The sequence below is a fragment of the Tetrahymena thermophila genome, assembly GCF_000189635.1.
Source record: "Tetrahymena thermophila SB210 genomic scaffold scf_8254575, whole genome shotgun sequence".
Lineage (NCBI taxonomy): Eukaryota > Ciliophora > Oligohymenophorea > Hymenostomatida > Tetrahymenidae > Tetrahymena > Tetrahymena thermophila.
Window position 1 is genome coordinate 120862 of NW_002476346.1, and position 27379 is coordinate 148240.

The 27379-nt window shown below is 21.6% G+C and overlaps 6 protein-coding genes across 6 annotated transcripts; 4 read left to right on the top strand and 2 right to left on the bottom strand. All coding sequences in view use genetic code 6, as the record gives it.

Annotated features, from left to right (window-relative positions):
- Window positions 1-2402: 2402 nt before the first annotated feature.
- TTHERM_000962109 (cyclic nucleotide-binding domain protein) lies at window positions 2403-7073 on the top strand (the record flags this gene model as incomplete). Its single annotated transcript, XM_012798625.1, has 15 exons — window positions 2403-2434; window positions 2496-2585; window positions 2845-2934; window positions 3145-3234; window positions 3477-3566; window positions 3833-3922; window positions 4183-4272; window positions 4520-4609; window positions 4866-4955; window positions 5221-5337; window positions 5575-5664; window positions 5909-5998; window positions 6256-6345; window positions 6607-6696; window positions 6953-7073. 15 exons carry the CDS (start codon window positions 2403-2405, stop codon window positions 7071-7073), a joined length of 1350 nt encoding a protein of 449 aa, XP_012654079.1.
- Window positions 7074-8625: 1552 nt separating this feature from the next.
- Window positions 8626-11025, top strand: TTHERM_00962110 (hypothetical protein; the record flags this gene model as incomplete). Its single annotated transcript, XM_001020250.2, has 1 exon — window positions 8626-11025. The coding sequence occupies exon 1, from the start codon at window positions 8695-8697 to the stop codon at window positions 11023-11025; it is 2331 nt and encodes a 776-aa protein (XP_001020250.1). The 5' UTR covers window positions 8626-8694.
- A 2092-nt stretch (window positions 11026-13117) lies between these two features.
- On the bottom strand, window positions 13118-13611 carry TTHERM_000962138 (hypothetical protein; the record flags this gene model as incomplete). The annotated part of the gene is made up of 3 exons (XM_012798626.1): window positions 13118-13201; window positions 13253-13418; window positions 13481-13611. The coding sequence occupies 3 exons, from the start codon at window positions 13609-13611 to the stop codon at window positions 13118-13120; spliced, it is 381 nt and encodes a 126-aa protein (XP_012654080.1).
- Window positions 13612-16576: 2965 nt separating this feature from the next.
- On the top strand, window positions 16577-17482 carry TTHERM_000962139 (hypothetical protein; the record flags this gene model as incomplete). The annotated part of the gene is made up of 2 exons (XM_012798627.1): window positions 16577-16649; window positions 16761-17482. The coding sequence occupies 2 exons, from the start codon at window positions 16577-16579 to the stop codon at window positions 17480-17482; spliced, it is 795 nt and encodes a 264-aa protein (XP_012654081.1).
- A 2349-nt stretch (window positions 17483-19831) lies between these two features.
- TTHERM_00962140 (CCT motif protein) lies at window positions 19832-20830 on the top strand (the record flags this gene model as incomplete). Its single annotated transcript, XM_001020253.3, has 1 exon — window positions 19832-20830. The coding sequence occupies one exon, from the start codon at window positions 19832-19834 to the stop codon at window positions 20828-20830; it is 999 nt and encodes a 332-aa protein (XP_001020253.1).
- Window positions 20831-23694: 2864 nt separating this feature from the next.
- On the bottom strand, window positions 23695-26915 carry TTHERM_00962160 (amine-terminal domain cyclin; the record flags this gene model as incomplete). Its single annotated transcript, XM_001020255.2, has 5 exons — window positions 23695-23778; window positions 24417-24872; window positions 24981-25073; window positions 25193-25810; window positions 26640-26915. 5 exons carry the CDS (start codon window positions 26913-26915, stop codon window positions 23695-23697), a joined length of 1527 nt encoding a protein of 508 aa, XP_001020255.2.
- Window positions 26916-27379: the final 464 nt, after the last annotated feature.

Consider the following 27379-nt stretch of genomic DNA (forward strand, 5'->3'; position numbering starts at 1 on the left):
TTTAAATGAAAAAATAATTGAATTTTTTTTAAACTTAAATCTTCATAGTGTCTCTTAAGCTTTAGTCCTCATTTCTCAATAGGCATCTACAAATGACTTAAGTTTGCTTATATTTATGTTCCTAATCTTGTATATTTTGTTTAATCAATAGTAAAAAAAATTCTATGTAGCATAGCTTAAGAAATACACATACTAAGTAAATTGAATTGCTCATAAAGACTTATAAAAAGGAATTAAATCTTATCTTGGGGCTCCATGAAATTAAAAAGCTTTTACAAACTATAATCAACCTTACCTAATCCATAAATTTGAATTGTCTCATTTAAATATTCACTACAAGCTTTCTAAATAAGTTAAATAATTTTTTGTTATTTATCATGTTAGGTATTCAACAAGTTTCCAGCTTAGACTAATAAACTATACTCTATTTTATTAAATATATAGATCAATAACATATTTAGGAAGTATAAAATTTAAATTATAATAGTTAACTAACTAATCAATATACGTTAAGTTTAAATTTACTTACTTCAATAGATTAAAATAAAACACAAAAATAAATTAAAATATTTTTCATGTACTATATTGAATAAGTTTTCTAATAAATTTATTATTCATTTATCAAATAATATTTATTACAATTTTAGTTAAATGAAGGTTTTATTTATTTTTTGTTTAGCTAAATTAAAAATAAGAGCGAGCATGCTTCATTAAACGAGTAACTAATTAAATTTTGCAACAAAATTCGTTTACTAAATTAAGATTTTTTAGTTACATTAACAAAATAATAAAATCTGATTATGAATTTTTCAAATTTTTTTCTTTATTAAATTTTTTAATTTAAAATATTGCTTAGCTTTTCTAGAAGTTTTGATTAATCTAGTTAACTAAAATAAATTCAGTAACCATAGTTTATTTTTCAAACAAGAAATTTAGTATCTTTTAAAGAGTTTTAGATATCATAATAGTTGTTAAATATTATGATGAGTATTAACATCAAATAATTTATAATTTTCTAAAAGTATTGAATTTAAGTAAATTTCTGGGCTGGGGATTTAAATACATACTGTAATTTATCCTAAGTGCTATTGACTGGGTACATATTGCCAGTGGAATTTCAATTAGTTTTTATTTTAGGTATCGAATAAATATAATAGGGGTATTGTGTTGGTTAAAGATTTTAGGTGCGTAGTGTCGATTTACCATATTTGGTATAACATGAATAATAAATATATTAGGTTTAAGATGTTAAATATTGATACTTTGACCAAAAAATATATATATAAATCAGATTTTTAATAAATAAATAAATAAATAAAAAATATATTTGATAATAAGTCAAATAAACCATGAAATTGTTGTATGGCATCTTGCTATAATTAGAGATATTATAAATATTCCTAAAATTACATAGCTAAAATAGAAAAATCTACTTATTAATATTATTTTATAATATTTAAGAACATTAACTACTAGGTTTTTTTCAAATATGACTAAATAAATAACTTGTCATCTCTAATTCCTACTATATATTTTTTTAAGTATATGTTTTAAATACAAATATTAAGTTTAAATAGTGAATGTTAAATTAATTTTTCTGTGATATCTCTTCATAGAACCAAATATATTAATTAATATTTGATAATTAATTATTATATTTATTTGTTTTTTTTATCAATTTATAATTAATTAATTAAATTTCATAAATTGATATTCAATATTTTTTGAAAAAAAAAATAAATGATATATTAGATTAAAAGATATATTAGATTAGAAGAAGTAATTATTAATTTTTTTATTAATATCCTTTAAATTTAAAAAAATTAATAAAAAAAGTTTAAAAGCTCTTCACTTTTATCTCATTAGGTTCTCCATATTTATCTTCGGTATATTTAATTAAAAAATATTATTTTTATTATTATTGATTTTTGTTAAAACTAAAATTTTTTATCAATTTTAACTTAATTTTCATTTTAATTTTTGATAAATTATTATTCATTTTTTATTATTTGATATTTTTTCTTCATTTTTCCTATTAAAACTTACACTTAATAAAAGCTATTTATTTGTTTTACATTGTAATATTTTTAATTTAGAAAGTTAATTTAAAACATTATATTTCTTTTAATTTATTTGATTTGTTTTCCTTATTCTTTTTATTATGATTTCTTATTTTTTCATTCGTTGCTGATTTTATTTATTAATCTTATCATATTTTTTCTTCGTATTTTACTCCTAATTAACTAGAGTGAAATACCTATTTAATTTATCTCTTAATAACATTATAAATAAAGTTAATTTTTAGAAAGTATATAATATCTTTTTTTTTGAAATAAATAAATTTTGAAAACCTAAGATGGAAAAAAATTCATAAAAAATATTTAAAATTTTAATTTTATAAAATGTATAAACTGGTATATAAAACTCGCTTTTTGTAAATTTGTATGGTAACTTACTCTATTTAACGATATATTTTTTCATCAATATTTAAAAAGTTCTAATTAAATTGATGATAAAGGTGCATCAGGCTTAGGTTCTACTTTAGCAAATTGCATTAATCTCTTAAATTTGACACTTGACCTTGGGTAAAAACAGTTTATTGGTTTTTGATTGTGATATGTTTAATTATAAAAACTAATTAAAAACAATAAAGCTGTTTTTTTTTTTTCTTATTAATGTGCTTGCTTTTTTTTGTTCTTTCTTTCCTAACTAATTAAGCACATCATTTTATTTTCAACTTTTGTTTTATTATTAATTAATTAATCTTATAATTTCATATTTTTCTTCAATTTTTCCTTCTAATTAACTATTTAATGATAAATTTTTTCTTCAATATTTAAAAAGTTACAATTAAATTGATGCAATGGGTGCATCAGGCTTAGGTTCTGGTTTAGCAAATTGCATTAATCTCTCAAATTTGACACTTGACCTAAAGTAAAAACAGTTTATTTGTTTTTGATTGTAATATTTTTAATTATAAAAACTAATTTTCTTTTTTTTTTTCTAATTAAGCTGTTCATTTTATTTTCAACTTTTGCTTTTATTATTAATTAACTAATCTTATTATTTCATATTATTTCTTCATTTTTTCCTTCTTTCTAATTAACTATTTAATGATATATTTTTTCTTCAATATTTAAAAAGTTATAATTAAATTGGTGTAATGGGTGCATCAGGCTTAGGTTCTGCTTTAGGGAATTGCATTAATCTCTCAAATTTGACACTTGACCTTGCGTAAAATCAGTTTATTTGTTTTGGATTGTGATATTTTTAATTATAAAAACTAATTAAAAACAATAAAGCTCTTTTTTCTTTTTCTTTTTTTTTGTTCTTTCTTTAATAATTAAGCTCATAATTTTATTTTCAACTTTTGCTTTTATTATTAATTAATTAATCTTATTATTTCATATTTTTTCTTCATTTTTTCCTTCCAATTAACTATTTAATGATATCTTTTTTCTTCAATATTTAAAAAGTTACAATTAAATTGGTGCAATAGGTGCATAAGGCTTAGGTTCTGCTTTAGCGAATTGCATTAATCTCTCAAATTTGACACTTAACCTAGCGTAAAAACAGTTTATTCGTTTTTGATTGTGATATGTTTAATTATAAAAACTAATTTAAAAACAATAAAGCAGTTTTTTATTTTTTCTTATTAATGTGCTTGCTTTTTTTTGTTCTTTCTTTGCTAGCTAATTAAGCACATCATTTTATTTTCAACTTTTGCTTTTATTTTTTATTAATTAATCTTATTATTTCATATTATTTCTTCATTTTTTCCTTCTTTCTAATTAACTATTTAAGATATATTTTTCCTTCAATATTTAAAAAGTGCAAATTAAATTGGTGCAATGGGTGCATCAGGCTTAGGTTTTGCTATAGCAAATTGCATTAATCTCTCAAATTTGACACTTTACCTTGCGTAAAATCAGTTTATTTGTTTTGGATTGTGATATTTTTCATTATAAAAACTAATTAAAAACAATTAAGCTCTTTTTTCTTTTTCTTATTATTGTGCTTGCTTTTTTTTGTTTTTTGTTTTCTAGCTAATTAAGCTCATCATTTTATTATCAACTTTTGTTTTATTATTAATTAATTAATCTTATAATTTCAGATTTTTTCTTCAATTTTTCCTTCTAATTAACTATTTAATGATATATTTTTTCTTCAATATTTAAAAAGAGGAAATTAAATTGGTGATGAAGGTGTATCAGGCTTAGGTTCTGCTTTAGCAAATTGCATTAATCTCTCAAATTTGACACTTGATCTTGCGTAAAATCAGTTTATTTGTTTTGGATTGTGATATTTTTCATTATAAAAACTAATTAAAAACAATAAAGCTCTTTTTTCTTTTTCTTTTTTTTTTTGTTCTTTCTTTGCTAATTAAGTTCATCATTTTATTTTCAACTTTTGTTTTGTTATTAATTAATTAATTAATCTTATTATTTCATAATTTTTCTTCATTTTTTCCTTCTAATTAACTATTTAATGATATATTTTTTCTTCAATATTTAAAAAGTTCTAATTAAATTGATGCAATAGGTGCATCAGGCTTAGGTTCTGCTTTAGCAAATTGCATTAATCTCTCAAATTTGACACTTATTCTTAGGTAAAAATGGTTTATTTGTTTTGGATTGTGAAATTTTTAATTATAAAAATTAATTAAAAACAATAAAGCTCTTTTTTCTTTTTGTTATTATTGTGCTTGCTTTTTTTGTTTTTTCTTTGCTAATTAAGTTCATCATTTTATTTTCAACTTTTGCTTTTATTATTAATTAATTAATTTTATTATTTAATATCTTTTCTTCATTTTTTCCTTCTAATTAACTATTTTATGATATATTTTTTCTTCAATATTTAAAAAGTAGAAATTAAATTGGTGATGAAGGTGCATCAGGCTTAGGTTCTGGTTTAGCAAATTGCATTAACCTCTCAAATTTGAAACTTAACGTTAAGTAAAATCAGTTTATTTGTTTTGGATTGTGATATTTTTAATTATAAAAACTAATTAAAAACAATAAAGTTCTTTTTTCTTTTTCTTATTATTGTGCTTGCTTTTTTTTGTTTTTTCTTTGCTAACTAATTAAGCACATCATTTTATTTTAAACTTTTGCTTTTATTATTAATTAATTAATCTTATTATTTCATATTTTTTCTTCATTTTTTCTTTCCTTCTAATTTACTATTTAATGATATATTTTTTCTTGAATATTTAAAAAGTTACAATTAAATTGGTGCAATGGGTGCATCAGGCTTAGGTTCTGGTTTAGCAAATTGCATTAATCTCTCAAATTTGACACTTGAACTTTTATAAAAACAATTTAATGTTTTAGGATTGTAATATTTTTAATTATAAAAACTAATTAAAAACAATAAAGCTCTTTTTTCTTTTTCTTTTTATTATGCTTGCTTTTTTTTGTTTATTCTTTGCTAGCTAATTAAGCTCATCATTTTATTTTCAACTTCTGTTTTGATTTTTTATTAATTAATATATGATTTCATATTTTTTCTTCATTTTTTCCTTCTTTCTAATTAACTATTTAATGATATATTTTTCCTTCAATATTTAAAAAGTGCAAATTAAATTGGTGCAATGGGTGCATCAGGCTTAGGTTCTGCTTTAGCAAATTGCATTAATCTCTCTAATTTGACACTTAACCTTAAGTAAAAACAGTTTATTTGTTTTGGATTGTGATATTTTTAATTATAAAAACTAATTAAAATCAAAAAGCTCTTTTTTCTTTTTCTTTTTATTGTGTTTGCTTTTTTTTGTTTTTTCTTTGCTAATTAAGCACATCATTTTATTTTCAACTTTTGTTTTATTATTAATTAATTAATCTTATTATTTCATATTTTTTCCTTCTAATTAACTATTTAATGATATATTTTTTCTTCAATATTTAAAAAGTGAAAATTCAATTGGTGCAATGGGTGCATCAGGCTTAGGTTCTGGTTTAGCAAATTGCATTAATCTCTCAAATTTGACACTTACCCTAAAGTAAAAACAGTTTATTTGTTTTGGATTGTGATATTTTAAACTATTAAATTTAATATAAAACAAAAAAGCTCTTTTTTCTTTTTCTTATTATTGTGCTTGCTTTTTTTTGTTTTTTATTTGCTAATTAAGTTCATCATTTTATTTTCAACTTTTGCTTTTATTATTAATTAATTAATCTTATTATTTAATATTTTTTCTTCATTTTTCCCTTCTAATTAACTATTTAATGATATATTTTTTCTTCAATATTTAAAAAGTAAAAATTAAATTGGTGATAAAGGCGCATCAAGCTTAGGTTCTGGTTTAGCAAATTGCATTAATCTCGCTAATTTGACACTTGAACTTTAGTAAATACAGTTTATTTGTTTTGGATTGTGATATTTTAAATTATAAAAACTAATTAAAAACAATAAAGCTCTTTTTTCTTTTTCTTATTATTGTGCTTGCTTTTTTTTGTTTTTTCTTTGCTAACTAATTAAGCACATCATTTTATTTTCAACTTTTGCTTTTATTATTAATTAATTAATCTTATTATTTCATATTATTTATTCATTTTTTCCTTCTAATTAACTATTTAATGATATATTTTTTCTTCAATATTTAAAAAGTTCTAATTAAATTGGTGCAATTGGGGCATCAGGCTTAGGTTCTGGTTTAACAAATTGCATTAATCTCTCAAATTTGACACTTAACCTTAGGTAAAAACAGTTTATTTGTTTTGGATTGTGATATTTTTAATTATAAAAACTAATTAAAAACAATAAAATTTTTTTTTCTTTTTCTTATTATTGTGCTTGCTTTTATTTGTTTTTTTTTTACTAATAAAGTTCATCATTTTATTTTTAACTTTTGTTTAATTATTAATTAATTAATCTTATTATTTAATATTTTTTCTTCATTTTTTCCTTCTAATTAACTATTTTATGATATATTTTTTGTTCAATATTTAAAAAGTGAAAATTAAATTGGTACAATGGGTGCATCAGGCTTAGGTTCTAGTTTAGCAAATTGCATTAATCTCTCAAATTTGACACTTACCCTAAAGTAAAAACAGTTTATTTGTTTTGGATTGTGATATTTTAAACTATTAAATTTAATATAAAACAAAAAAGCTCATTGAATTTATTTGATAGCTTTTATTAATTTTAATTATTTATCTTTTTATTGCACTAATATTATTTTATTTATTAATTTAAAGAATAATTTTTAATTTAAAAGTTTATACTATTTTGATATTTATTTAAAATTTACACAAATTTATTATAAAAGTTTTAGCTTAATAAATGGATCGTAAGAATTCAAAGTATTAAGCAAGTGTTATAAATCAAAAAGATTAGTTGTCTTTGATTTATAATGATAAATAACTGGTGTAAAAAGGATGAATAAATATAAAATATTTAAATAATATTATATATTTTATTATTTAATATTTTGAAAAAGTGTTATTAACCTTAATATAAATAGATAGATAGATTTTATTATTGATTTTATATTTATAAATATCAATAATATTTTTATAAGTAAATAAATTATTTATAAAAAATAAAAAAACTAAATTTACTTAAATAAATTAAATCCTCTTAAGCAAACACTCTGTTTCTCCAAAAACGATCAAATAATTTGAAATTTTTAATGTTATATTCAGTGATTAAAAAGACGGGGAGGGGGGGGTTCGGAAAAATCGGAAGAATCCGATATATTTTTTAAGAGATCGGAAAACTCTACACAAAAATTGTAAATATTTTGAACCCATACAACCTGCCTACCTACCTAACTACCAACCAACCATATATTATTATATATTTTGTATTTTATTCTTATTTTACTTAACTCAATAATATTTACTTTAAAAAAATTGAAATTCACTTTGTAAAATTTTTTAAAAAATTAATAAAAAAATGACACAATTTAAAGTTAGTGATTTCTATATCAAAATTTTTGATTATGCCTTATGATATATTTAAATCTCATTTTACAAATTAAATATTTTGAATTCAATAATTAATTAAATATTTTGTATTTTTTATAATTTATTGTTAAATATTTGATTATGCTAATATTAATTAAATCATTAAGAAATTTATTTAAAAGCAATTTAATAAAGAACATGCTAAATAAATGAATGATGCATTCGATTAGCTAGGATTTTATATTTAATTTATTTATAAATAAATGGAATTAGTAGTTAATAGATATATTTTTTATTTAATGAAATAGAACTCTTTTTGAAAAAAGATAATTAATTAAATATATTACATTTTTTATAAGTATTTGATTATGCTAAAATTAATTCAAACCATTATTTATGAAATTGATTTAAAAAAAAATTTAATAAAAAAATAATGCATTTGATTAGTTAGAAATATGATATTTCATTTATTTGTATATCATAAGAATTTAGTAATCTTTTTTGATTGATTGATTAATTAATTAGTTAGAAATGTGATATATATTTTTTAATAAATTTAATATTCTTTTTGAGAAAGACATTAATCAATCAATCTATTAATTTATGCTTAAAGTTTGTATTTATTTAGTTAGTTGAATTATATGTTATTTTTATTATAACTATTAAATAAGTTATTGCTATATTAAATAAATTAATTCGATATTAACGTATAATTAAGAATATCCAAATAATTAAATAAACAAATACATATTCAATTAATTACTTTTTTTTACTTTCTTTTCTAAAAATGAGTAAGAAGGGCAGAGATTTATCTTTTAAATAATTTTAAAATCAAAGATACAAAGTAAATTGTTTTATAGACTAAGAACAAAAGAAGCAAATTAATTCTATGCCAACTGGCAAAGTTGTTAACTCTCAAGCAAAAGCAAGTAACGAAAGCGTTAATGAGAAAAAAATGATGTCTTACAAATCCTACTTATAAGAAGAGCAAGAATAATATTTTAGTGATTTGAATATGGACAACGTATATTTTGAAACAAAAAGAGTAGACTAAGAATTTTAAGAGTATCAGTAAAAATCAGATAGAGAAGATAATCCATCTAGATAAAAGATGTTAAGAAGTATTGAGAGTAGGTAAAATTCATAAAAGTAATTAAAAGGTAAATAGAATTAGAAATAGGTAAATGCCCTGAATGCTAACACTGAGATTTCAGAAAAAAAAGTCATGAAATTTTTAAAATATACCATAAGAAATTCTTAAAATTGTTAGCCATATATTGAAAGATAAAGAGCTTATACTCTTGTAAATGAACCATTAAGAGACGAATCTCCTACTCTTAAAAAGTTAAAAACTGAGATTGGAAATGAAAGAGTTTCTCAAAAAAATCCTGTTTAGCAAGAGAATTATAGGTCAACTAATTAAAATTTTTTTAGGCCCTAGCAAAATCAAAGAGAAGAACATCATTATTATCTGAACCATGCTAAAAAAGACATCAAAATTAGCACTTAAGCTTTATGCTTTGAAAATATAAATTAAAATTCAGGATCTGAATCTGCTACCAATAGCGGTGGCTTCGAAACGAATTTTAAATTTGTTTAGCCATAAAGAAGGAAAAGCTTGATAAACAATAATAATATTACCTAAAATAGCTTCAATAATACAAATAATAATTCTAATGGTACTAATCATTATAAAAATGAATTACAATCAAGTTATATGTAGAGATTCTTTATTCCAAAGTTAAGACTAAACTGTCAATCTAGCTAATAGCAAAAAAGGTAAATGAATATTTCTTCATCTGTGAATAGGATAAGGGCATATACTGTAACAACAGCATAAATTTAGGCAAACAAAGTTACTCACGATTAAATGAATCAAACTGATATCTTAAAAACCTAAGAAAATGAAAATTCCATGTCATTATTAGATAAATTTAATAATTAGAGAGCGATTCAAATAAAGGAAGTAGAATTATGCTTACCTTAAGAGTCCTTGATGTAAGAATACAATTTTATCACAAAAGATTCTTCAAAAAGTAATAAATTTACGAATAGCAACCAGCCATTTAACACATTTTACTCCAATAAACAATCAAAAAACATATAAACAGAAAATATGTACCTTCCTATGCAAAAAAAGGAGAATATCAGAAACTCTTAAAATTATAATTCTCAAAAGGAAAGCTCATCCGACTCAGAAAGAAGGTCTGCGATGCAATAATCATAACTTTCTCATAGAGATCTTATTTCTGCAACAAGCCAGTCAACTCTTCATCAACAAAAGCAGTTTTAAATCAACAAATTAACATTTTAAAAAAACCCATTTTTCTATTAAAGTGTAAAAAATAATCCATCATTAATAAACTATGTAGAAAAAAACAACACTTAAATAAAATAAATTTAAAATATTAACCAATAAACTTGTCAAGAAACCTAAATTATGACTGAGAGATAGAAATCTTTTTCAGTAAATTCTCTCTCTAATTGCAACTAAGTTGATAAGTAATCAAAAACCAAATAATCACATTAAGAAAATCAAGAAGAAATTGAATACTTAAAAAGTGATAATTAATAGTAAATTCATTAAATAAAATAATAATAGAACGAAAGTTAATATTAGCAAAACGATTAATAGTAATAATTTAATCGAAGTGGTATTTTGAAGGAGCATGATCTAAATTAGAAGCAAAATAGCACTCATTAAAGATAATTTTAAGAAAATACTCTTAAAAAACCTCTTAAAATTTATAGTAACGTTCAATAAATCTTACTACCATTAAAGCCAGCTGAAGAATTATAAAAAACGAAAGCACTTGACCTTACAACTCTTTCAAGGATTTAAATAAATGGTGAAAAGGGAAATCATTTGTTAAAGAAATAATTTAAAAGAACATTAAATATTTCTAATTATAATAATGAAAACTGTCTTTAAGAATAAAATACATCACTGTTATAACAGAACTAACAGCAAAAATTAAATTAAATTAATGGAGAAAAACTTAATATTATAAACCCTTTAAAATAATTAAAAATGATTTACTAACCATTCTAAGTCACAGTAAAGAATGTAAAAAATGGGAATTATAATATGGAAAATAATTTAAACTTTTACAGTTGATTTTAAAAATTATAAAAATATTAAAATTACTTTTTAAATTTAAAAGAAAAGCTATTAACAATTTTATTAAATTTTTTGAAAACTCTTTATACCATAAATGTTATTAAAAAGCCATATATTTTTTGTATATATTAAAGATTTTTTAAATTATTTATTACATAAAAAAGATAGCAATTAATTATAATTGAAAATTTTGTAATAACTTTGAATTAACTAAAATAAATTTTTAAATAATCTAAAATAAAAAAAACAAATTAATTATTAACCGATAAAAATAAATCATATTTATTAAAGAAATTTATTATTTTAAAATATCGAATTTGTATTTAATTTGTGATTTTTTCATTTTCTACTTCGTTTATTTATTTATTTTAGAGATTTAAAGCTCAAAACATGTAGCTAGATCGAAAAAAATTATTGTTTATTTAGCAGAATTTACAAAATAAATTTAAAGAAATTTATTTTAATAATTTTATTAATTATTAAAAAGTAGGAAAAATTATTTTAGTATCAAAAGAATATTTACATATCCAAAAACAATATTTAAGTATATTGTTATTTCACTTTAAATAAAAGATTAATCAAGTTAAGTTTAATTTTGGATTAAAAATATGAAAGATATTAGGATTAATTATTATGTTTTTGAAAAATATAAATTTATCGATGAAATATACACCAAGGAAAAATCAAAAAAAAAAGAAAAAGATAAGTTATTCGATCAAAGAGCTAAAGACTTTTACCTTACTGATCAATAAAAATATAGAAAGAAAGAATATTTTCATCAATATTTTCTTGATTAAATAAATTCAATCAGACTAAAATTAATTTTATTTATTTTTAAAGATAATTATTCTTTATTTTTTACATTTGAGTAACATAGTATGTAATTTTACCTATTTTAAGTTATTGCCAATTATTGAATATTATTTTATTTAATAATAACTTTACTGCATAAAAAGAGACGTAGATACAACTTGCTATTTTCTTTATTATGAAAAAACAATATAAATTATTTCAATTCAAGAAGTAAAAATAATATCCTGATTTATTAAGGGAGTGGTGAGCAAAAAAATTTTTTTTCTTAGTCGAGGAACTGAAAAAACCAATTATTTACTTTTTTTTTAATTATAGATAATAAAAATTAGATATCAAGACAATGTATTTTTCTTTTTTGAATATAAAGAGAAAAAAGTTTTTATGAACTAAAGATACTTGTTATTCATAAAAAGTTTTTCCTTTTTCAAAAAAATATATTTCTAAAGTATTTTTGTTCTATATTGATAATAGTAAAAGAGTAAAATTATAACTTTTTTCTTAAAAATATCAAATATTTAATTAGATGTTATTTAAATATTGAATTAATAATAAAATTATTTACTATAAAAAAAAATTAATATCAATTTTAAAATAAGAATCTGAAATAAATTTAGATTATTTTAAAATATAATTAATTGCAAACTTTACAAGTCATAAAAAGAAATAATTTAATTGGATTATTTTTTATAAGGCATTCTGACAAGATATTTACAATTTAATTTGCTTCATTTAATGTAAATTTCATTCAGATTTTGAAAACAAGTAGAATTGATTACAGATAAATAAAAATAATAATATCTTACTATTTCCTTCTTAATATTTATCCAAATTAATTTGATAATTAAAGCTTTATTCATGTTATTGAATTTGTAAGCGTTTTTTTATCTAATCTGCAAAAGCTTGAACAAAGAGTAATATTTATGTCAAATTCTATGCTCTATAAATAATATGGAGATATTTATTTTTTATAAGAAGGAGTAAAAAATAAATATATTTTTTTGATTAAAAAGTAATTTAGTAAACAATAAATTTTCTAAATTTTTTAACCAATAAAAAAAGCAATAAATAAATAAACAAATATAATTAATCGACCTAATCTTACTATTTATATTTTCTAGCAACTATGAATTCTAATTCTTAAAGTGATAATGATCAATAAGAACATGCATATGGAAAGAATAAATCTCAAAGCACTATTAAAATAGCTTCTTAAGAGATGCTGAAAAAGAAAGTGAGAAAGTAAAAATCAGGAAAAAAGCTTAAGAATTTAGTTCCTTCAAGGACATACTATGCCAACATTCTATAGAGTTAAATGTAGATATATACTAAGGTGTTTATGCTAGGAGAAATTATGCTTGACCTAAATATTTTTAATCTAAATTATAATCATTACTAATCTAGCGAGGATTACGAATGGCATAAATTTAGACCTATTTCTAAAGTAGAAACGTTTTCTGATGGATCTCTTTTAACATATCACAATATTGCTACACCTGGTAAGTTGGTTTTTTAAGAACTTTTGTAGATGTTAGCTTAGATACCTGATTAAAGAGCTCATGCTGCTTCTAACTTGTTTACTGGTTATTAAAAAAGAATTTAATCATCATAAAATATTTTGAAATAGCTCTAAGAATATTACTCATTGGAAGAAATTGATAATTTTTTCGCATAGCAATAGTTTGCTTCTGTAGAAAAAGCATTGAAAATCTTAGATTAAAGGAGTAAAATTGCAACTGAAAATTAGAGATATATGTATTAAATTCTTACCATAAATCCAAATAATCTTTTATTAAGACCTTCTGTGATAGGTTAAAGTTAGTAGTTGGTTGAAATTCTTGGTCGCAATAATGATCTCTACAAAAATTAAATGCTAAGAAAAGGATTTTTAAATTTAACCACATAAGATGCTTAGATTTAGCTATTACTTCTATTTTTAGGCTTGTTAAAGTAAGTTCATTTAGAGAGTAAATCGATAGAAGGATATTCATTACCTACGACAGTTACTTTGGAAAGCCATTTGCTCAATAGTATGCAGCTGCCTCATGCAAAATCTCCATTTAATACATTTTTGATGATTTACAAAGTAGACATAAATGAAAACATTATAAATGGTTTAAAATAGTATAGGGAATAATTTTAATTAGAACAAACTGCAAAAGATTTTGACTATGAGCTAGAGTGCTGGATTTTCCTACAAAATTACTATAAAAGTAAGTATGGATCAACATCCCAAAAAAGATGTAGCTATAAATTTATTAATAAAGTTTGATTTGAGCTTTTTGTTAGGTTCTTATGATTAAAAATAAATAAAACATCAAAGATATCAAAAATAATAATAGCTAGCTAATCTGAATAAATTAACAAATAAAAACTATAATTTGCAAACTTTTCAATAAATAACACATCAAATATATTAATAATAATTTCTTAAAGTATTTATTAGATAATTAACACATATTATGTTCTATTTTGATTTAATTACAGTATGTAAAATAGAATTGTGTTTAGGTGATTAATTTTTAATTATTATTATTTTATTGTGGATTAAATATCATTATTTTGTAATAAACTATTTTTTTTTAATGGCTGAATGAGTTAAACAAAATTTATTTCGAATTTTATTTTTTGATCAAATAATAAAAACAAATGATTAAACTTTCACTTTACTTTTAGTAATTCTATGTTTTAAATTCAACTACTCATTTTGTAATTCGAAAAGGGATTTGTGACAGATAATAGATTATCTTGTTGAAAAGTGGAAGATAAAAAGTTTAATAAAGAGAAAATAAACACAAGAGATGATGGATGATTGATGATAGATTTACAGAAGAATTATCAAATTTTTACAAAGTATGGTCACTATTTATAACAATTCATAGAATTTAATTGATACCAAAGCAACTAAATTGAAAAAGAAGAATAATATGTTATTGGGCTATTCGTAGAAGAAAATATTGGATAGTTTTTCATATCTTTAAGTCAAATTAATCCAAGATAAGCAGAATACATTCATTCATTCTTAAAAATGTTGAAATAAAATGTTAAAAACAACTGATTAATTTAAATAAGTGAATTTAATAAATAAATAAAATAGTATGAAATTTGCTATCAAAGTGAGGAGATTGTCTAAAAATTGGGATCCTGAGTGATTTTTTCAGATGAATGCTAACTCTTAATCAAAAGTCCAAAGAGGATATCTCTTTTAGTATTTTTTTAAAAAATGAAAATTATCTTTAAAAGTCCATATCTATCGTGCAAATACCTCAAATGCCTTCTATTGAGCTTCTTTAGATAAAGGAAACTTTGAATTCCAATTCTTATATATTAATTTTAGACCATTTTTTATGTAAATAAAAAGTAAACCAACTTTCACAATAAATTATTTTTTTAGCAGTATAATGCTGGAGCTCATAGGGAACATATCGTTTAAGACTATTTTAATCAAAATAAAATAGATGAACTTGATTGACAAACTCTCTTTATCTCGCCTGACCTTCCACCAATACAGAGTGTTTGATCCATAATATAATCAGAATTTTGGTCTTAATTAATATTTAAAGTTATTTGAAACTTCTAAAAACATATTCTTTATTTAATTGAGAGCAAATAAAAAAAGATTGTATACTTCTACTAACCCATGCAACAGAAAATATAATAAGTAATAAATAAAATATAAAGGAGATTAAATATGTTGTTTGTTTTTTTAATATTAATTATTTATTTAATCCTATTAGAATTTTATAAAACTGTTATTTTTAATTTTACTAACACAAGTACTTTTATTTTGATTTATATTAAAAAAATTAATATTCTAGCACTAATCACTAACTCAATAATAAAAAATTTTAATATAATAATTTTGAATAAATTAAAAGATAATGAATGTTATTACTGTATCAAAATTAAAGCCTACATTTTATTATTTCTTTCTATTGAAACTCAATTACTTTTTATATAATTTCATTACCACAATCATTTAGTTTTTATAATAATATTTCCAAGATTTAGTTTTCTCTCCTTTTAATATGTTTTTAATCCTTTTATCTATAATTATCAGACTAATTTTTCAAAAATTTTAGATATTAAATACATTTAAAATATTATTTACTTTATTAATAATTAATTTTAAAAACAAAAATTTTTAATTTTTTAATAAGAATATAATAATATTTATTTAATTTTTTTTTTTTTTGTATTTTAAGTTTATATCTATATTATATGATTGCTATAAAAGGTTTTTATTTAGTTAGCTTGAAAATATTTTTTTGAAAAATATTATTTATTATTAAATGCAAATATTAAAAATTTTAATAAACTGTAAGTTCTCATTAATTCACCCCAAATTATATTAACCCCAAAATTAAAAAAATTTTTTAAAATAATATTTTTTTCATATTATTAATAAAATATTTAGCCATAAAATTGAAGAAATAAGGTATAAATGAAAAATAAATGGAAGGTATTTAAATAGATATTTTAAATTTGATTATAATAATACAATTCTGTTAGTTGTTTTAATTAAGAGAGAATATAAAAAAAATTTGATTTGTTTGTAAATAAAAATTATTATTATGTTTGTTAAATATTAATTTTTTTTCTTTTTCAGTTTGAAATAGGATTTTTTTTGTGACAGAGAGTGAATTTTAATTATAAAATTTTTTATTTGTGTTTATCATAGATTAGTTGATGGAAGTTAAAAATTAAAAATTAATTTTAAAAGAAATGGATAAGTAAAATGAAATATGATTAACATTTAGTAAATATTTAGGATTTATAGAAGTAGGAGATTTGTTTAGCCAGTAAGCTAAGTAAGTTATTAAAAGCTATAAAGAATTACTTCAAAAGAAATATTTTTAAATAGCATTAATTTTATTAATAATTTAAATGGTATTAATTATGTTTCATTTACTGCTATATAGTATTTTAATAGGGTCGTAAGGCTCAATTCCTCTCTTCATTAACTCTTTATTGGTCTTATGCACCCAAATCTAGTGGAATATTTTATCATTTTCATGCTCTCTTGCCATAACAACAAAAAAGTTAATCATTGATTTTGGCATAGTTCCAGGTTCATGAGAGAACGCATATCCCAAAAAGAATAGGAAAGCGCACATAAGGATAGTTTTATCATATTTAAAGTTTTTATACCATTTATCTTTAACATAAGCCTCATATATAATGTCAAAGCTTCTTGTGGCCACATAGAGTCCAAATATAGATCTTATGCTTTTGTTTAAAAATAGAATACTAATTAAGCCTCCAAAGAAACCACTTAAAAAAGAATTTATGTTTCGGTGATTTGAAATATCATTCAATAAAGTGTTTGACATTTTCATAATAAAGCAGTAAGTGCCTAAGAATAACCCAGTGTTAATCTACTATTTCCCAAAAAGGATATTTAAGAAAAGAAGAGGGTTCTTCTTTATCTTTTTTAAATTAGAGAGTATTGTAATTATTGTTTTAAATGCGTAAGCATAAGAGAAAGATTTCAAAGATTAGAGAATTATTCTAGCAAATCTGTTGGTTTTAAGGTCATCAAATTCTTTTAAATAAACTTTTAGTTGGCTATTCGTGTTACCCATTTTATATATATTTGATAACAGAAAGAAATGTTGATTTTTATTCTTTTTTGAGTTTGTGATTGTTTGTGTTGTGTTTGCGGAAGCGTGATTTTTGTGTGAAATAAAAATTTGTTCTTTCTTCTAAAAAATAGATAAAAAATTTTGAATGAAAACGCAGGTAGTTGCTTAAATAACTACTAATTTATTTAATAATACAAGCAAAAAAAAAACAAAGTATAAAAAATTTTTTTCTTTTTATTGAGGATAAGTTATATGAGTTTTATTGTTGAGCAATCCTATGAAAACTCTTAGTTAAATGATGATGAATAAGCAAAATTTGTTTTGGTGAGTTGCATATTCATTTGAATTAAACAGATAAGTATTAAATAATAATGTTGAAAGAGAAGTGAAAAGGTGTGTTTTATTAATCAGATAATTCGAATTGATTAACTAATATATGGTTATTAATAAATACAATCAAGCTATTTAATTAATTTGAACGTATATGTGCAAGAAACATTTATGATATCAAATTTGTGGGGGCAGAAAAAATAGTTAATGTAAATAAATAAATAGACTTACTTTATTACCCTTCAATAATTCGATTGATCTTTCTTTCTATCTATCTATTTATTTTTAATCATCAAGGTAAAACAATATATTAATCAATCGATCAGTTTATTGAGATCAGTCTTTGTCTCTTTCAATCACCAATCAAGTACTATATTCGTTCAAATTTTTGATATCCCTTTTAAGAGTTAAATTTTGAATGGATTTATCATTTAAAAGTATGTTTTAACAAATATCTATCAAATATCTTCGCAAAATTAAAAATTTCTAAGCATAAATTGATTTTAAATTTTCATTTGTGAACGTTTTATTCAGAGTGATTAAAATTAAACAGTTAGACCTAATACCTTATGCTAGTCTATTTTAATTGTTGAATAGAAACTCTTTCTTTTTAATAAATTTTAGAGTATTTTACATGAGGATTCTAATTTACTTTATCAAGAAATTTATAGTATAAAACTTATTTGTTAAAATTGAAATTTCTTTGATGCTATGCTTAAAAATTTATTCTGTTAAGAAGATAAGATTAGGTGATTCGAATGAAGAATAAATAAATGCTATTGTTTATTATATTTTTAATGTGTATTTTTATGATGTTGAAACAAGCTAAAAGTTTTTAAAAATTTTTGCGAACTTATGCAAAGATTTCAAATCTCTTTATTTAAATCTGTGATGCAAAAAGATATTTAAAACAAATATTTAAATGTAAAAAAGTAAATTATTGGTAAATTAAACAATCAAAGAAACAAATAATTTAGAGTGAATTCTAGATATTTGAAATGCTAAATAATTAAATGAAAAATCAATCAATAAACTATCTCTAATTTTATTAATTAATTAGTTTATTTATTCTTTTGTTTGATCTTCATTTAATTACGCATCTTGTTTGTTCAAATCAATTCATCAATAAATAAAATACTGAGTCCTAAATGTGAGGGCAATGCATTATTAATTTGTGAATTTTTTCTCCTAAGCGATTTAAAATATCTAACAGATTCAATATATATAAATAGATTGATGAGATTTAAAATATATTTTGGGTATGTTTAAGACTTTATTTTAGAAAATAAAAATTATAAAGTAAGATTCAAAAAATGAATTTCACTTAGATGTCAATAAGATCATCGCAATTTAGAGCCATAATTTTTGAAATACTTTTAACAAAGTAGAAAGAAAAGAAATTATTCTAGTAGAAGCAGAAAACTTAAATGTAGGAATTCTACCAAATTATGTGGCTTATTTTTTGTTGGTAATACAGCAGAAAGATGTATTTCTATTTTAATATTCAAAGGCATGATATCTTGCTCTTGTTAGAGTTTTTTTTAGTGATATGTTGAAAAAAATATTTAAATGGCTTCCATTGATTTTTTTTTACTTGCTTATTATTTACCAGTGAAGGAAGTGCGTGTTAAAATATAGTAATCGACAATATATTTGTTTTGAACAGCTTTCTAAATTTTGTGGAAAAAAATTAGAAATCTGACGATATATTGTGTACAAGAATACCCAAAAAGCTAGTTAACAGTGGGGAAAAAGAGAATCTATGATTAATACTAGGCAATTTAATTGATTTAAGACCGTTAGAAATAAGTTGTTTATTGCTAATCGATTTGCATAGCGTAATGATTTAAAAATTTAAAATCTAATAAGATTCTTCTTTTTCTTGTAGAGTTTAAAAAGCCTTATAGATTGCGCATTTTAAAATCATAATTAATTATAAAAAAAGAAAATTAAAAATTCACTGCCTCTAAAAAGAGGAAACAAATAATTAAAAACCAAAAAAAATAAAAATCCATTGAAAATTTCTACTTTAATCTTCAAAAAACATATATAGATAAATATAAAGAAATCCTTCTAAAATGAGCTTTTTTGACATGAACAACTTCTTATTGCATTCTACCAAACTCGCAGTTAGTGACACCGACTCTCTTGCCTCCACCGAGATCCGCGACAGAGCTCTCTCCAACTCCAGCGTAGGGTCTTAGGACTATCTCCCTTCTTCTAACACATCTTATTACGGCTAGAGCAATCTTAAAGATTTAAATCTCTTACTGGCTCTACTCACTCAAAACTAACAAACATAACAACAATAATAACAATAGTAACATTAATATCAATCTTAGATATAGACAAACTAAAGCTACTTGATTGAGAAGGGTAGATCTAACTCGGATGCATCTTAATCTGCTGAAGACTTCAAGGGTCTTTTCGATTTGAATAGCTTTTCACTATTTCCTCAGAGCTAGTTCGAACGTAAAATCAGTGGACAAGTTTTTATTCCAAAGCCAATTCGTTCTATGCAATCTAAATAAAATTCTATGCTTTAGGACTTAGGAATCGACTCAACTAACTCTAATTCCTCCCCATAACAACAATAATCTAATGTAAAGAATCTCATACTTGAAGCCTCATTGAATATCTTCTAAAACTTAATGAGAAAGGAAACAGGCTCTGAGGTTAACGTGCAAAATAATTCTCAGACACAATAAGTTCCTTCACCAATGCAATCCTCAGTCTCAAGTTAAAACTAACCTCAATAATCCCAAATTATGTACTAGCCCAACATAATATTTGGTGTTTAGCTAACCCCAGAAGAAATGCAAAAGAGAAGAGAACTTCGTAGATAAAAAATTGAAAAGTATTTGATTAAGAAGCTAACTAGAAAATGGGATGTACTCCGCTATGAAGTAAGAAAGAAAATCGCTAAGACCCGTTAAAGAGTTAAAGGTCGTTTCGTAAAGGAAGAAAAAAAAATGGACTCTGATGACTCTTAAGTCTCTAACCCTCAAATAAAATCAATAAATTCAACACAGATAGTGCTGTCTGACGATCAAATGAACTCCATGGACAATATGTGATTGAATAAATTAAAAAAAAGACATAATAAAAACAAACAAATTTAAATAATATTTAAGAATAAAGAAAAATATTTATATAGAACTTAATAAAAAATTAACCATAATCTCATAATAAATAAATAAATCCAAATAAATCTTCTTAGTTACCCAAAACAAATACTAATTTCTTCTTCTTTCTTCATTTAAAAACACCACAAATAAATTTTTACTCCATCACATATATCTTAAATAGATATAATAGATCAAAAATATAAATAAAAAAAATCTCTTCAATAATTAAAGCAAATCATATTCTCACACTCTAAAAATACATAAATACATACATACAATTACCTAACTACATACCTAACCATTTACCATTCTATTTATAATAATTACTATTGTAATAACCAAAAATCTTAACAAAAAAAACGAGTTACTAAATAAACATTTGATTGATCACTCACTCACACACACACACACTTCCTGAAATAATTAAATATAAAAGCATGTATGTGCATTCACATTAAGCTGAACGAATATAAATTACTTTAAATAAATTATCTACATACCTTCTATTTATAAGGTTTTAATGAATTTTAAAAGTATTTATTAATTTCATAACATTTATATATATTCATAAAGTTGCCATCAAATTATTTATTACTTTAAATAACTAACTAACTAACTAACCTTAAAATATACTTTTCAATTACTCCTTTATATAAATAATTATTCGACTTTTGTGATTAAAAACAAAGCCATTTTATTTCAGTAGAATTTTTTTACGAAATTGAAACATTCATTTATTATTTATTTATTTTCTGGCTTAGATAGACTTTACAATCATATTTTAGATTTCAAACGTTGAAATTGTAATTAATTTGACTTATTTTCATAAACATAAACGAAATTTAAATAAAAAGTTATTTTATTAGTATTATTTTGTTATTTTGAATGGCAAATTTTAATTATTTAAATCAGTAAAAAACAAAAATAACATTCAAAAAGATAGAAAAGATTTATTTATTTTAAACTGATTCAATCTATTCCATATTTTCGCTTCTAAATATTATCTCCACAAATTCAAACATAAAAACTAAGATATAACTAGAAAAATTTTGGATCTTTATAAATTGTTTTTTTTAATTTTACAAATCTACATTTATTTATTTTTTATTTTATAATATTTCAAATTGTAAATGAAAATTTTATTAAATTTATTATTCTATTTTAATTCTATTAATATTCTTCTACTAAAATTTTATGTATTTTTAACAAATAATAGCTTTCTATACTGTGAATTAATACAATCAAATTTATATATTGTTGGTTTAATTTCTTTAAAGAGTAACTCTTTTCATATATTTTCATTCCATTTACTGAATTAATATCTAAAATCTTTTGAAAAAAATGCAGAAATATTTAATCAAAATATTTTTTATGAAAATTAGATCTTTGATCAAATAAAATTCAAATTTTCATTCATTTTTGAAAATTTAAAAAATAAAAAAGTTAAGTAAATTGATGTCAATAATACTTTCAAAAGATTTGAATAAAAATCCATTTTTATAAAAATTTAATTAAAATTAGAATTTGAATTCATTTCAAAATGCAAATCAATAGCTTAACCTAATCACACTTTGTTATTATCAAATAAAATATTAAAAATTTCATGCATTTATATAATAATTGTTCAAAGTTTGTTTTGAAATTAATTGAAATCTTTGAAAATTTAAAAACAAAAAAATAATACTTTCATTCATTTATAAAACATTAAAAAAAATCAAATTTTAATGCTTTTAGAAAATAGTTTTATTTAATAAATTTAAGTAAATTTTGTGTAAATATTAAAAAAAAAAAATTTTTTTACTATTTTATATCAATTTAATTATAAACACTTTAAGTTTCAATAAAATTTATAATATTAATTAAAGTTATAATTAATCATTTTAATCATAAAAAAAACGTGGCTCAAAAAGTTGAAATTTGAAATCAGATAAATGAACTAAAAAAACATAACAAACAAACAAATAAATAAAAGTAAAATAACTGAAAATTATTTAAATAGACAAGGAAGAGTTAAATAACATATAGGAATTAATAGCATGAACTAATTATTTGTGAAAGTTGAGGTAGGTAATAGTAAAAGCGTTAAAGGACAATAAGAATTTGTTTTACATGCATTTATACATATGTAATTATTAGTTGGTTTTAATTGAAAAGGTATTGATTGATTTTACTCATTTTTATTATATAAGCATAAATGCTTATTTTAATTAATTTTATTTACCTATGTTTAGGTGGTATTTTTAGGGTTTTATGTGCTTTTACAAATAAGAGCATTTTCTTATTACAGTATGGACAGTTAGTTAGTTAACTTATATTTTTATTTTTTCATTAATTTATCATGATGTATATCTTGTTATTTGATCTATTTATTTATTTTTTATATTTATTTATTTATTTAAGGTCATAATTAGCAAATATTTTATAAGTTAGTTCAATTTGGTTTGCAACTTAAGTTGAAATAGACTTCAAAGTTTGAAGAAAGTAAAGAAAAATCATTTCGTTCAAGGAGAAATTATAATTAAGTTATATTTTTTATTTATTAAAAATGATCTATTAATTTTATTTATTTATTTAATTATTTATTTATGTGTGTGTGTGTGTTTGTTTAACTTTCAGCTCAATTATGTTTGCAATAACTCTAATTGTTTTTTAAACTAAGAAATATTTATTATTTATTAAAATGCTGATAATTATTTTGTTTTTTATTTTTTTATGGGTAGGTAGGTAGATTGATAGATAGATAGATTATTAGATAGATGATGATTGGTCGATTAATGTTTGTTTATTTTTGTTTGTTTGTTTAAATAAGTGGTTCACAAGAACTTTGAAGTTTAAATAAACTCCACTGCGTTTGGGAAGTGTGCTTAAATATGGATCTTTTTAGGGACTTAATAAATCTTTTTTAAATAATAAAAATGTTTAATATTAATTTTTATCATTATCAATAAAGCTAAAAAATAATTTTGAAATAAAATTTGCCATTTTTATTTTCTAATTTTTTAAATTACTTTTAATATCAATTTTTTATTATTAATTCATTTTAATATTTTATTACAACTCAGATTGAATAAAATAGATTTTTTCTTACTTTTTAAAAATTATATTTCCATTTTTTCAGTTTGTTTTATAAAATCAAATTTTTTCTTATTTTTTTTTCTAAAATCTAATTTTTTATTATTTATTTTTCTTCTTAGACAAGATTTTGATTTAGATAAATTTCACAAATTAATAATTTTAAATTCAAATCAATTTAATCTATTTAAAAATAATTTTTCTAGTTTTATTTTAATTTTTGAATCTTAAGTTTTCATTTTTTTAAATCTATCCTATATCTTCTTCTATGCTATTTAATTAATTATTTTTAGCTTCTAGATTAATTATTTTCAACCTATTTTACTCGTTCATTTATCGAATGATTAAAATTTCTCATTAAATTAAAATACTGAAGTAGATTAAATTTATGGCTAATTTATTAATTTTTTTAATATTTTAACTAAATAATATATTTTGTAATTTATTTAAATTTAATTTTTACAATTGGATCTGAGAGAAAGTCTAGGAACTTAGCAACATACTAAATTTCTAAAGCAATATCGCTGATAGAAGTAAGGTAGAAGTATTTACGCATGAATTGGGCAAAGATATCATTTATTTTAGCTAGAGTGGTACTGTTGCAAGAAGAAGTGGTTTAATTACAGAGATGGAATATATTTTCTGTCAAGTCAATCTATGCTTAGTCGAGGCTTGAAAAACAACCTTGAGCAATAGTAAGACTGACGAAGATTAGTGCTAGAGAAATGTTTTTAATACAGTATTAGAAATTTGTTAAGTTCTACTTCAAGTTAATCAAATCTACGAGCACATTTAGACGGAATTAGAAGGCGAAATTTTACTTCATGTAGCCACATCCGAAAAATTTGCCTTCTAGCAAATCAATGATAACTCCATTGACTGTTTCTAAACTTAAAGGACTGATTTACCACTTGAGGAGCTTTTTTTAGAAAATTAAATTAATTAAAAATCTAAATTAAAGAAATAAATTTAATTCAATTTTTGATAGAAATGAAAAGTGTCTAAGAAAGGAAGAATAAATAAATACATTTAATATACTCATCTCGCAGTTGATAAAATCTTAATTTGTGTACTAATTTGTGAATTCTACGTATTTGTCTAGCGTTTACTTATTAGAATCCTAACATTTAAGGAAAATTAATTTAATTAAAGTGTCTCATAAATTTAAATTGCATGTTATTTATGTATGTATATTGGTAGCTTAAGATATTTAGCTGATAAATTAAATTAAAAGCTTACTTCCTTCTTAGCTGAAATGAATAGGGAGGTAATCGCATACAGTTAAAGGTTTTTTTCCTTTATTTGGTTATTAGGCTGGAGGAAGAGAGTGTCGAAAAGAGCGATTGCTTACTGCACAATCTGTCTTTGGTAATTGAAATACACTCCAAGTTTTATAATGTTGTCTATGAGAAGTATTCTCTTTTTGAAAGTGATAGGATGGAAAATTTAGGTGGCAGAAGCCTTTTTTTAGTAATTTGGATTGGAAGGAATCTTATAATTGTAAGTCTTTATGGATTCATTTAAATTTTTAAAAATGTCTTCTAATTCAGAAAGAAAATCTTGAGGTTGGAATTTTTAGAGCTACTTCTTTGTTATTTTTTTTTGTTAAAGCTGAGGATTCTTAAATTTGTCCTGCAATTTTTGTGTATCTTCATTGTTCTAGAATTAAAGTTTTTAAATTTTTAACCTTCTAGGTCTCTGGTTATTTTAGTTATTGTTTCCAACTTTAAAAAATTGCTCAAAATAATCTGGATTGATAGTATCTTCCATTATGGCACAGTTTGTGTTATTGTATTAAGTCTACTAAGTAGAATTAGCAAATGTGGTACTAAAGTCACAGTTTATAGTAGTCGAACTCTATGTTTATTATATTAATTTATAAATTTGTTAAATTTTTGTGTAATGAAAATTAATTAATAATTTATTTGATCAGTCATTCATTTATTCATTCGTTTTCACTGAAAATTTTGGAAATTCAGATTAGGTGAAAAAAAAGAAAGAAAGAAAGAAAAAAGTAACGTAGAAAGTTTTTGTAAAAATAATAAATTAATCGTCAGAATAGTATTGAGTTTTTTTGTTGAGTAAGAAAATAAGTTGATTTATTTTTCAATTGGTGAGCAACAAATAAATTAAAATTTTGAGCGAAAAAAAAAAATTGATTAGATCGTATTTTAATTAAAGTTTATTCGCTCAATACTCTTTGGACTTAGTTAATTTTATTACATTTTTCTATTTCTTTTCAATAATTAAATCAACTAAAAAATTGACTTATTGATTAATTGGGGTGATTTATTAGGTTGTTTATTGATCACATGATAAAAAAGATATTTCATAATTTTATTTTTATTCTAACTATTTTTATATTCTAATCGCTTGCACCCATCTAATTGATACTACGATTCATCCGTTTTAGCTTGATATTCTCTCTCATTCTACTAACAAAAATATCTAGGATAATTTATTTGTTCTTTGAATATGGTATGAAATGATTGCAGTATTATAGTATATTTATTTATTTATTGATTTTTTCAATATTTATATTTCTGACGAATGAGCAAGTAGCTACCCAAAAAAAGTAATTTCTAAAAAAGTTAAAAGCAAAAAACGCGGCTTTAAATTTGAAAGCAGAACAAACAAATAAACTCACTTAAAGTGTAAAAATAATTTGTCAAAATGAAGATGTTACTTAATCAAAGTAAGAACCTTTGCTGTTATTCATATTATAATTTGAAAGTGTGACTGTACAGGCAGTAGTTACAGTCAGTTCCGTATTCATTAAGTTCATTCCTTACTTCTCATTTTACATAATTTATAATCTTGTCCTGTAAGAATGATGAGATTAATTTTATGGTTATGGGCTCTTTGTTATCAATTTAGAAACTCCATTCACATTATTACTTAAATTACTTTACTTCTAGCATTTTTTCCCCCTTTCTCCCTTTTCGCAGCTTCTTTTACCCATCTTGCGATGACCTCCTTTTTTCTCTTCACTCGAATTTTTTACTTATGAGTTTTTTTTGTATCACTCGTATTGATTCTATGATTGTATATTAAGTATATATATTAATGTTTATATTATTTTTGTGGGATTATATATAAATTTCTTTCTTTTCTAATTTTCTTATATTATATTTTTGCAATAATAATTATTATTATTATCGCTACCTTTCAAAGTCATCTTAAGCAACTTAAATCACTTATTGACCTCATCCAAAAGATATCTTTCTTTCTTTAGTTGTGTGATTAATATTACTCAAACCACTTTTTGTATTATCTGCATTCTTTTTTCTTTCATTCACTCATATTTTTCATGCTCATCTTCTTTTGCATTTTTATAGTTTTTGCGCCTCAAACTTTGCTCCTCTTACTAATTTTATTCTAAATTCTTATTTCCATAAGCTAAAACTTTATTGCAACTTCAAAAAT